The 12,466-nt window shown below is 43.7% G+C and overlaps 2 protein-coding genes across 9 annotated transcripts in view; one reads left to right on the forward strand and one right to left on the reverse strand.

Annotated features, from left to right (window-relative positions):
- Positions 1–12,466, forward strand: part of LOC143808394 (uncharacterized) — a 426,051-nt gene that overhangs the window by 261,341 nt on the left and 152,244 nt on the right. The window lies entirely within an intron of this gene.
- The window catches only part of DGKD (diacylglycerol kinase delta), a 117,150-nt gene that overhangs the window by 91,328 nt on the left and 13,356 nt on the right, over positions 1–12,466 (reverse strand). For all 4 annotated transcript variants that reach the window (XM_077290979.1, XM_077290980.1, XM_077290981.1 and 1 more), the window contains exon 2: positions 5,523–5,633. In XM_077290979.1, coding sequence (XP_077147094.1) covers positions 5,523–5,633 — 111 coding nt within the window. The remainder of the gene's footprint in view (positions 1–5,522; positions 5,634–12,466) is intronic.

Raw genomic sequence — 12,466 nt, forward strand, 5'->3', positions numbered from 1 at the left:
GATACGTGTCCGGGAACACGTCAGAGACATACAGGCGGCTATAACGGTAGAGGATACCTTTGACCTGAAGACTATTCCTCGCCATTTCAAACTATTTCACGATTGTGACGCGAGGACTCTTCAGGTCAGGGGTATCGAGAGCATCCACCTTGGACTAAGAGGGGGCAACTATAAAAGGGTTCTTGCCCAGCGTGAGGCTGGCTGGATTGTCCGAGTGGACACAATGACACCTAAAGGACTGAACGAGTCCTTAAGCTTTTCCTCTTTTTTGTGAGTCTTTTTGGCATTCTGGGGGTACTAAACGTTTGATACATTGCAGCAGCTCATATATATATGTACCATTGTGTATTAAGTGATGCCTCTTTTTGTCTTGATTATCCCTTGCCCTCCATACCATCTTCCCCCGTGGGTGGGTATCCATTCGGGATCCTACTATTGTTATTTTATTTTGTTTTTAAATTTTCTTTACTAATGTTCCTCTTCTTTGATTGTATATTTTCTAGTTTTAATCTATTGATGTCTGAGCGCTTCTTTCATCTCCTCATATTTATACCATCGCTGGCCGCAGCAGAATCTCTCCCACCATACTGCAACCTTCATCTCCCTACAACAAAATGGATTTGAGTTTCCAGTTTTCTAATTATGACATTTTATGTTGTTGTTATATTATTTTTGCGGTGGGGGATGTATGAGTCTGTATATTAATGACTGTTTTTTTCACTGTATTATTATTGATTCTCTCTTACGGATCATATTTATTGGTTGACCGATCATTTTTCCTGTTTCTATCCTGTAACAAGCTTTTGCTTGTGAAGTCTTTTTCACTATATACTTACTGGCCGATCCTATGCCGGAGTGCGCCGCCTCTCTCCTTGTCCCCTGCCGCGGCGGCGTCTCTTCTGCCTCGCGCGTGCGTTCTGGGTCTTCGGTCCCAGGCGCGCCTGTGATGCATGACGCCCTCTACGGCATGGGACTCGGCGTGCGCATGCGCCGACATATCCAGCATTCATTGGATACCGCCTGACATGTGACCGGTCACATGATTATCTGCCGGCGACATTTAAAGATGGTGGATACGCTCAGGGGCATCTCCCCTTGATAAAGCAATTTACATCGTGGGCGAAACGCGCGTCGGGGACTGTGCCTGAGGATCCGATCCGGTGTGCGCCGCCTTGGTGCCTAGCAGCGGTAAGAGCAGCCTGTATCATTTGTTACCTTATGCCAGTTTGGCTCATGGCTTTATACGCAACTACAGCAGTAGGTCTCTTGCAATAATGGTATGCATGCTGGCCCCATAGACGGTGCACACTGGGGGACTCCCACCTATCTGTTTTACCATCCTGGTATTTTATTACATTTCGTGTAAATCTTTGTATGGATTAGTTATTATGTAAATTATATGTGCATTAATAAAGTATTTATTACCTACACACTCTGAGTTTTCTCCTATCTTCTATGGCTCTTATGGAGTTGTTTTTTTTGGTGAGGGGCTGTTTGACACTATTTAGCGCTATTCCTCTCCCCTCAGTATCTAGCATGTTGCCTGGTTTTGGTATTATCACTGTATGTGCTTGTATTCGTTGGGCTTCTTGCAGGGTCAGTGCAAGTGCGCTCTCATCTCTCTCCCATCAGCATTGTCCACCCGCACTGTTAGGCTATGTGCACAAGTAGCAAATGGGCAGCAGAATTTTCTGCACAAAAACCGCATCTCCTGGCAGAATCCGCAGCTGCGGATTTGCCGCGGTTTTTATGCGGATTTTCTGAGGTTTTTCCCACTGCGGATTTCTATAATGGAAGGGTGCAGAAACGCTGCAGATCCGCACAAAAGAAGTGACATGCACTTCTTTTAAATCCGCAGCATTTCCGCACTGATTTTTCCCCATTGATTTACATTGTGCTGTAAATCACAGTGCGGTCCGGCAGCGTTTCTGCGCGGACAAATCCGCTGCGGATCCGCACTAAATCCGCATCATGTGCACATAGCCTAAAATCCTGTGTGCAGAGTGCACTGTGTATGCACTCGGCTCCTGCAGTGTCAGTGTGTACGGGGCTGAGAATTTAATTCAGGCAGTGCTACAGAGAGCTGTCAATCAACATAATAGGAAGTTTGGAAGATGGTTCAGTGCACTGAGCTCTTGGCCACACCAAGGGTGCGCTGAAGTGACCTCACTTAATAAAAAATGTTTATCTTAAAACAAAATAAGTAAAATCTACAGTACAAGTGAAAGTATAAGTGGCTTAATTTGACTTTTGGAGGTGTCAGACTCCCCATGACAATGCAGATAAGACCTGAGCCTGAGTAAAGTGGCCACATATGTGAAGTCCTCACCTACTGACATGGATGGAAGTTCTGAAAACTGACTTCTGAGATTCCAAAACAGGCTTCTTGCTGAAAGGAGCGATCGGTGTGTCACTAAAACTAGCTTATACCCATATCAGGGATTATTTCACAGTCTTCTGACCTTAGTTACTGCCTAGTGAGAATCAGCCACGTACATGTATGTAAAAAGAGCCCGAGGCATCAGGAACCTGAGGAAGCAATAAGTCAAGCCTCATCTAAGCAAACTGCAGCAAAGATGCACTGATTCGCACTTACCTGCAATACTGGCCCTTCATACATTTACATAAATAATATCTTCAATTGGAATAAGCAATAAAGTATGGTTTTGTAATGATGTTTAATGCAATCTATTGTTCCCGGTTATCAACCTGTTAAAAATTAGACTTACTATGGGATTGTGCCCATTTGGTCCTTCTTAATGGAATTATAATAGCTTTTCTATTAAAATAGGGAAAAAAGAGACCTTAAAGTCCCTACAGTTCCATATAAACATGGGTGCAATGGGTGCGACTGTACCCAGCACAGACAGGGAGCAGGATTTCCAGAAAATACGTAAAGCAATAAACACGTAGCCTGCCCTCATCCATCCATCACGCAGAACAAAGAAATGGTTGCTTTACAAATCATAACACCCACGCACATGGATGTAAAACACAGCCGCCCAGCGGGTACATTAAGTGGCTCCAGACTCTACATCTGCAGCTCTGCGCTCCGTCCTCATTAGATTACTTACTGCACACGATGCTCTAATGGGGCTCCCTGCGGCCTTCATCATTCACTCTCCGATGTGAGGAGCCTTCACATGTCCTTGTTGACCTTTCTATCAAATGCACTTTGCTTCTTTGATGCCACTTTCACTGTGTTTTGCCCTTATTTATGACAACTATTACCCAGTTACAATTCTGCCCATGCACTGCCGCACGGGATTGTTCATGTGTATGAGGGCAGATTTTATGCTGTCGTTATTCTTCCTAGATGTCAACAACTTGGGTGCCTGAAAAATCACAAGTGTCTAAAGCATGCAATAAGGGGTTAATTTCTTTATTTTTGGGAGTTGAGATTTTAATGGTCTATTGTCTCCTTAGTCTTATAAATACACATCATTTATTAGGCCATGGGTATACACAAAGTTGTGTTAGGTCTCCGACTGCCATGGTAAACCAACTGCACCCTGCAACCGTATTGCAGGGGGGCGGATGGGCTGACAGAGGGAACTTGCTTCCCCTGTTAATCTCCTTAGGTGCTACAGTCTTTATTGACCCGAGATTATTTGTATAAAAGTTTTACAAGAGTCACCTGCGAACCATGACAGGCTTTTACAGCACAAGACAGGAATGGGTTAAAAGCAATAAACTACAAGACATCTGCAGCCCCAACCAGAAAGTTTGTCACCATTTTTCCAATATTTGTACAATAGTAACTAAAATTAGTAATTGTAAATTCGGTTATTAGCAAATGTTACTAAATGTCCGCTGTTTGTAATAAATCGATACAAGAATAATTTATATAGCTCAACCTCTAATGTAACAAGTGGTTTCTCCAAACTCAACATAAAATGTCACTGTTAATGACACCTGCAGCCTCAGGAGTATTATCGCATTCATAACAAGTGTCTTCTGCACTTAGTAGTACAACTCTGGCTGTTATGACCTGCTACAAACATGATTCATCATGGAACAAAAGCTTCTGGCAGTGTCCTGGCTCCTGAGGAGTCCAAGCCCAGTCCTCATAGCTAATGGCCTCCAGTTCAATAATCTTCAAGGATCATCGTGGGTTCAAGTCAGACAAGTAAGAAGGTCACGCCAGAAAATTTTGGCACATTTTTAGGAGCATGATGTAGCCAATGAGGTCATACCCATTTCAGCCAAGCCATGCTACTTTTCAGTGAGGCCACATGCCTTGATGGACACCGCACATAAAGGCCTGGTTATTCTTTAAGACTGGCATTGTGCTTAATGAACAGGGCTGCTGGAACAAGATGAGCCTTAAGTCAATAAGAACTACACACAACTTAATTAATTTAGGTGCCTTCGGCAGAAAAGTTGCTCCAGTCAGGGAGTCGAGTACATTTCTGGCGCAAGTTAAGCCACTTTCTCATGCTATGTCCTCCATGCTCCACCCATATTAGCATGGTTAGGGTTGGGATTAGGGTTAGGGCTATGGTTGGGATAAGGGTTAGGGGTGTGTTGGAGTTAGAATTGGGGAGGGGGGTTTCCACTGTTTAGGTACATCAGGGGGTCTCCAAATGCGACATGGCCCACCATTGATTCCAGCCAATTTTGCGTTCAAAAAGTTAAACCGTGCTCCCTCCCTTCTGAGCCCTGCCATGTGCCCAAACAGTGGCTTTCCCCCACATACAGGGTATTGGCGTACTCAAGAGAAATTGCACAACAAATTTTGTGGTCCATTTTCTCCTGATACCCTTGTGAAAATAAAAAAAAATTGATTCCAAAGTAAACTTTTTGTGAAAAAAGTAAAAATGTTCATTTTTTCATTCCACATTGCTTTAGTTCTCATGAAGCACCTGAAGGGTTAATAAACTTCTTGAATGTGGTTTTGCGCACCATGAGGGGTGCAGTTTTTAGAATGGTGTCACTTGTGGGTATATTCTGTTATATTGACCCTTCAAAACTCACTTCAAATGTGAGATGGTCCCTAACAAAAATGGTTTTGTACATTTTTTGGGAAAAATGAGGAATTGCTGGTCAACTTCAACCCTTATAACGTCCTAACAAAAAAAAAAAAAAAATGTTACCAAAATTGTGCTGATGTAAAGTAGACATGTGGGAAATGTTATTTATTAACTATTTTGTGTGACACCACTCTCTAATTTAAGGGCACAAAATTTGAAAGTTTGAAAATTGCTAAATTTTCAAAATGTTGGCCAAATTTCCGTTTTTTTCCATAAATAAACGCAAGTCATATTAAAATTTTACCACTAACATGAAGTACAATATGTCACGAAAAAAACAGTCTCAGAATCAGCGGCACGTGGTGAAGCGTTCCAGAGTTATAACCTCATAAAGTGACAGTGGTCAGAATTGTAAAAATTGGCCCGGTCATTAAGTACCAAATTGGCTCGGTCACTAAGGGGTTAAGGCTGTAAAGGTTTTCATGTTACAACAGTCGATACGTCAGCAATGTATTGCGCCTTTCTCCCTACACCCTCTACATTTCTCACCTTTGCAGTCTTGGCATAGTATAGGGTCCGGCCTCGCAATTTGAAGTAGCGCCTTCTCCATCGCTGAAAGGAGCTTGTCTGCTTTTGTAGGTGACCTTCTTTCACAATAGCCTATAAAAATCAAGGAGACATGGTAAGAACAATGACGCAGCTTTATCAATGCTGACTAATTCTTAGGCCGAGCTCACTTAGGCTAGATAGTCTTATAATGTGCCAGATTTATCATAATGGCCAAATCTGTTTAAAGGGAACCTGACTGCTGACACATGCTTCCCGATCCTACAGGCAGCATGTATCAGACTGCGGCTGCATGATTTCAGCCAGGTATGCTTAACCCTTACGCTGTGGCGGGGAGTAGCCACCATGGACCCGCCTGTCTGTCCGGTCTCCTGTGCGTTGTTTGAGGCATTTCCACTGAAGTTGGATCAGCCTGTAATTTGATTTTCCACATTGATTTTGAGTATCGTTCCAAATCCAGGCCTCCATTGGTTAATAAATTTGATTTCCATTGATGATTTGTTTGTGATTTTGTTGTCAGCACATTCAACTTTGACAGAACAAAGTTGTATAAAGTATTCAATGAGAATATTTCATTCATTCAAATCTAGGATGTGTTATTTGAGTGTTCCCTTTATTTTTTTGAGCAGTGTATATCTTATTAGAGCAATCTGCTTCTTTCTCCTCCTGGACTGAGCAATCATTCTCAACATTCTCTATTTACAGGCAAAATCTGTCCCCACTTAATAAAGATTTTCCCATTACGGGGATAGGAGACAACAGTTGGTGCTGATAAAGTTCTATGGAGAACTGTAAGTTTCATGAGAACTTGCAGCAGAATGTCTGCAGCTCCTCCCTTTATCCTCCATAGAATTTTAAAAGCTCCAACTGTCAACTTCTTTGTCAGTAATGGGAACATCTGTTGACTGAACACAGTAAATGATCAGTCCTGACGGAGAAAAAAAACAGATTTCTCGGATACGATAAATTACAACTTTGCTTATATCCATGTATAGTATTGATTAATTAAATAAAAATTGAAACAATTCCTGGTATTAATTTCTTACCGATAATTCAATATCCAATGCAGACTTATAAACCTGTGTAACCAGTCAGTAAGTATAAAAGCTTGCTTTTATTCTGCAGGGGAGGTGCGGGGACCACCTAGTGGGATGCCCAGCAGATCAGCTGCACAGACGTCAGTGGAAGGCACAAAGCACTTGTGCAGTCACCTAGATGTGACCTCCGCTCTCCACATAGGTCACCTATTAGACTTCCTGTGGACATGCCAGAAATTTTGCAGATGATAAGCCCCCTTTAATCTCACTTGAGGTTCCACATTTGAGCCAGTTCCCGTACATAAATCTAGCACTTGAATAGTTCTTTTATTCAGCGCGTAATCAATTAGACTGCAGAGAAATCAGCAGATCATGGCAACTTCTGGTTAACTATAGGCTGGCTCAGTCTGTACACTGTGGCCTCTGTTCACACAGGATGCATCATGGTTAGCCCGCTATATTTATGGCGTCATTAATAGGCTTTTCACCATATACTTTGCAGTCCTGTGTGAACATGCCACATACAGACTATTTTTTTGCATGGGTGCTCCAAGCAGCCAATTCCTGATTGTAGGTTGGCTGCATCGGTATTATTTGCACCTGTGTTGTTTGCTATCTTTACTTGGGCCTGGTGCACCCTGGGTAGTGCAATTGTTGGAGGCCTTGAACAGGTAAGCATGCCTGTGTTCTGGTGTTTTTTTTGAGTTTAGTGGAGGTTATCCTCCAATGGTGTTTTTTTGGCTCAGTCCCAGCAAGAATCCCTTCACAGTTTCTGCTGCTTACCTCCAACATCATGCCAATGAGTATCCTGCATATACCCAAAACATGTCCACAGTCCATAATCAGGTCAGATATATGGTAGAAGAGAGTCCGTATGGCACAGTTCTGTCCAGAATAATTTTCCATTAGGCAAGGCTGTGGCATAAGACTTCAGGACGCTTACCCGCCAAGTGCTGATCTTTCAATGCTTGGCCATGCCAGAAAAATACAAGGAGTTAATGGCAGCTATATGTAACCCTATGGGAAATTCTCCTGGCATGTATGTCCAAACATGCCAAATGCAGTAAGAACAGAGGCTTAAAGGGGTTTTCCTATGAACAAAGTACATTTGTATCAATAGAGCTTGGAATAATAATAATTTCTAGAACTGGATGTGTTTAAAAAATGTTCCTGTGCTGAGATAATCTTATAAATGTGCCCCTGCTGTGTACTGTGTAATGGCCGTGTCTGACGATGCAGGGACACAGTCTGATCATACCAGAGCTCCTGAGCAGAGGAGGAAGGAAAAGCGAGTACACAGACAAGACAGCACGGGTTCACAACTGATTCTTTTGGAGTAAAAACAGTTCCTTGTCAGTTTTTAAACAGACAGGGACACGTTTTACTTCACAGAAAGAATCAGCTGTGATCCCGTGCTGTCCTGTCTCTAGCCTCTCTTTTCCTCCCCAGCCCAGGAGCTGCGACATGAACAGACCATAGTCCTGCAGGGTCAGACACAGCCATAACACAGTAGGGGCACATTTATAAGATTATCTCAGCACAGGAACATTTCATTTAAACACATCCAATTGTGGAACTTATTATTATATATCAAGATATATTGATCAAAGTGCACTTTGTTTTTGGGAAAAACCCTAAAGGGAACCTGACACTTGATACATGCTGCCCAACCATGGGCAGTATGTATCAGGCACTGCCTATATGATTTCAGCCAAATATCTTTAACTCTAAAGCACTGCGGTGTTTCAGAGAAAAACAGATTAATAGCTGCCGGGGACCAGATGGACCGGCGAATCTCTGATGGCTTCTCCCCGCACCGCTCACAAGGACTGACAGGTCTCTCCCAGCATGCATGTACAGAGAGACCAGACACTCTAGGGCACTAGTGAGAAGTTGCAGCCGAGCCACCTATCCGACTTGTCTTCCATACTAATCGGTCCCCAGCAGCTATTAAATTACCGTATGTTTTTCTCATGTATGCACGGTCAGGATTCCTTAAAGGTCGGTTTACCGTCATACAGTAAGGTGCTCGATTGGTGCTCGTTTGCTTCCATTTCCTGGCTTAGCAATATGTGTGAATGACCGGTCAGTCGTGAACCCAGTGAAATGAAAATGAGCACATAATGAGTAATGTGTTATACGAGGGTTTCAAGTAAGTGAACAATTGTAACCAGGTCTTCACTTATTATTAAGATGTTCTCGCCGTGTTGGGTGGGTTTCCTCCTGGTATTCCGGTTTCTTCCCAAAAACCAAAGGCATACCGATCGGGAACGTAGATTGTGATCCCCAATGCGGACAGTGCCGATAATGTCTGTAAAGTGCTGTGGAATTAATGGCGCCATATAAGTACAATAAATGAGTTACATGTGATTCTGCTCCTGACATTTATTTAAGACAAAAAAACATGAAGACAACTTTTTATTTTCTGCGTGATCCTTGTATGTGTGCCATCTAGCACAGACGGATATTAGCCGGCTCGTCACTTGGCGGTCCAAGGCGGCAGCTCTGCCCGTGTGTCCCCAGCAATAAACGCTGTCATCTGTCCGGCTATAACAACAAACATGGTCGTCGCGATGACAATGACAGCAAACATCCTCTGCCTGACAACACCCACTCACTGCCTGTTCCCGACAACCCTTTCTGCATAGCTTTTCCTGTAAGAATTCATTCTCGGTCTGTTCCTGACAACACCCACTCACGGCCTGTCACTGCCGATCCCCGCGCCATGCTCAGCGTCCCCATCCATCTGGCTGATACTAGCAGCGCCTGTCACAGAGCTGTCACAAGCCTCCCTATTCTCACATGTCTTACAAGTGTTTGCCTATTTCTTCCGCTCCCCTATATTCCCTGTCGTGTCCTCCCCTCCCCCGCACGCCTCTGTATTCCATCTTGATATGACAAGAAGCAATGCACGTCCCGCGGTACATTTCCCAGGATATATTGTACTAATGAAGTAAACAAATGACATTGACGGCGGCCGGCATTCTCCTCAATGTTCCTTCCTCTATTTAGACAAGTCTGGGAGTTCACACATAAGAGTTCTGCATTTTACACTCCGGCACCGATGTATGGACACAATGGCCAGTTACATAGTTTCTGGGGTTACTCCAGTCCATCAACCCCCACACTGCACACTCCTACACCCAACTGATACAAAACAAAGGCTAAAAAACACCATTAAAAGGAACAGTAAACATAGAACACGCAAAAACAAATATCCAAGCACGTCTTCCCTTCATGGATTCCTTTTCTTTTATCAATGAAAATTAGATAAAGAAATCTTCTGTCTTTGTTTCAAAAGATCAGTCATGTCTCCTCCTCCTTCTCACTGTCTCTGTGTGGCTGTAATACAACTGGCTGCAGCAGGAGCCTCCCCCCTCTGCTCGATGTAAAGATTGCTAAGCCCCGCCTCTTGCCTAAGGGGGCAGGGCTTAAAGGGAACCTGTCATGTTGAAGATGGGGTCTGATCTACGGGCAGGATATTATAGAGCCGAAAGAGATAAATGAAATTGATAAGACATTTATTGTGGGAAATGATTTCCTAAAACTTTTAATTAATTGAAATCCTCAGTTTTGTATGTGTGAGTCCAGTAGGTGGTCCTACTTCATGATTGACAGTCTTTGCTGTATGACTGCATGTAAAGATATCTGTCAATCACTGAGAAGGACCGCCCACTGGACTCGTATACATACAAACACCGGGGTTTTCAATCAATAACATACAAGTTATGCTGAAACTTTTCTAACACTATATATATAAGATTCTGCTCATCTTCTCCCTCTCTATACCGTGCTGTCCACAGATCAGACTGATGGACAGCAAATCAGGTTCCCTTTAAGTCAGCCAGCAGCTGAAGATGGAACTCATCAGCAGGACAACCCTTGTGCTTTCTGCAGGATTTCTACAATACTGACTGTTTCAAGATCCTGCAGTGAGCACTATATTCTTTGTGAAATTTACACACTCACTTCCAGGATTACTGTGTTTGTGCACGAGGAATAATACTACTTCTGCCAATTATTATACTATATTTCTCATTGGTTTTCCTATTTGCAAACTCTTTTTGGGCCGATACATATAGACTGACAAAGAGCACGCTCACGCTACACTAGACTTGATGGAGTAGACGAAGCACCAAATTCATTAAGAGGCTCACAACATAATTAGTGGTATTCGCAGCACTAAAACTGCTACTCCGGCCAGAGACTGGAGCACTAAAACTGCTACTCCGGCCAGAGACTGGAGCACTAAAACTGCTACTCCGGCCAGAGACTGGAGTATCATTTCTGGCATAAAAAATAGCCACTTTTCATAAGTCAAACAGAGAAGACCATTCTCTGTACCATGTCCTCCGGTTTTGGCAGATCTGATCCAAAGTGGCATAAAAATGCCAAAAGTCATATTTTTTGAGCAGCACAGCATAAAAAAAAAAAAAGTGTGACTCACCATATATTTGCGCCACTTTTGTTATTACCTATTGCAAAATCCAGGACAAGATCCTTGGATGTAAATTCTTATTTATATTACAAATTAAAAGAAAAAAATCAAAACTGCGTACGTTCACATGTACCAAAGATGTTTTTGCTTTGACGAAAGAAGCATCTAACTGCAAGATCTGCTATAAAAGGGAGCAAGACAGCCAGCTCACACAACGGGGCTAACAAGCATTAGGCTATGTGCAAATTTTTTACGCATTTTTTCGGCGGTTTTCCGCGACAAAAACCCTTAAAAAAACGCATACATTAAGCATCCCATCATTTTTAATGCATTCTGAAATTTTTGTGCACATGTTGCGTTTTTTTCTGCGATAAAAACGAATCGCGGAAAAAACGCAGCATGTTCATTAATTTTGCAGATTTTCCGCGGATTTCCCGCTATTTATTGAATTGGGAAGCTCCGGAAAAAAAACATGAAAAATCCGCGCGAAAAATACACATGCAGATTTCATGCGAAAGTAGTCAGGATTTTCTCAGGAAAATTCTGCACACTTTTCAGAACGTGAGCACAGAGCCTTAGGCTACTTTCACATTAGCGTTGTGCACTGCACGTCGCTATGCATCGTTCTGTAGAAAAAACGCATCCTGCAAAATTGCTTGCAGGATGCGTTTTTTCTCCATAGACTTGAATCAGCGACGCAGTGCGACGCATTGCCACACGTCGCAACCGTCGTGCGACGCTAGCGTCATGTTGTGTCGGACCATCGGCACAAAAAACGTTGCATGTAACGTTTTTTTGTGCGTCGATAGCGTCTTTTCCGACCGCGCATGCGCGGCCGGAACTCCGCCCCCGCCTCCCCGCACATCACAATGGGGCAGCGGATGCGTTGAAAAACTGCATCCGCTGCCCCCGTTGTGCGGCGCTTCCACACTATGCGTCGGTGCGCTGCAATGTCGCATAGCGACGTGCAGTGCACGACTCTAGTGTGAAAGTAGCCTTAAGGTACCTTCACACTAAGCGACGCTGCAGCGATATCGACAACGATGCCGATCGCTGCAGCGTCGCTGTGTGGTCGCTGGAGAGCTGTCACACAGACAGCTCTCCAGCGACCAACGATGCCGAAGTCCCCGGGTAACTAGGGTAAACATCGGGTTACTAAGTGCAGGGCCGCGCTTAGTAACCCGATGTTTACCCTGGTTACCAGTCTAAATGTAAAAAAACAAACTCTACATACTTACATTCGCGTCCCCCGGCGTCCGCTTCCCTGCACTGTGTCAGTGCCGGCAGTAGCAGGGCACAGCAGTGACGTCACCGCTGTGCTTTGCTTTCCAGCCGGCACTGACACATTCAGTGCAGGAAGCTCTGAGCAGCAGCGCGGACGCCGGGGGACGTGACAGACATCAGAGGGTGAGTATGTAGTGTTTTTTTTTTACTTTTACAATGGTAACCAG

The sequence above is a fragment of the Ranitomeya variabilis genome, chromosome 2, assembly GCF_051348905.1.
Source record: "Ranitomeya variabilis isolate aRanVar5 chromosome 2, aRanVar5.hap1, whole genome shotgun sequence".
NCBI classification, from domain to species: Eukaryota; Metazoa; Chordata; class Amphibia; order Anura; family Dendrobatidae; genus Ranitomeya; species Ranitomeya variabilis.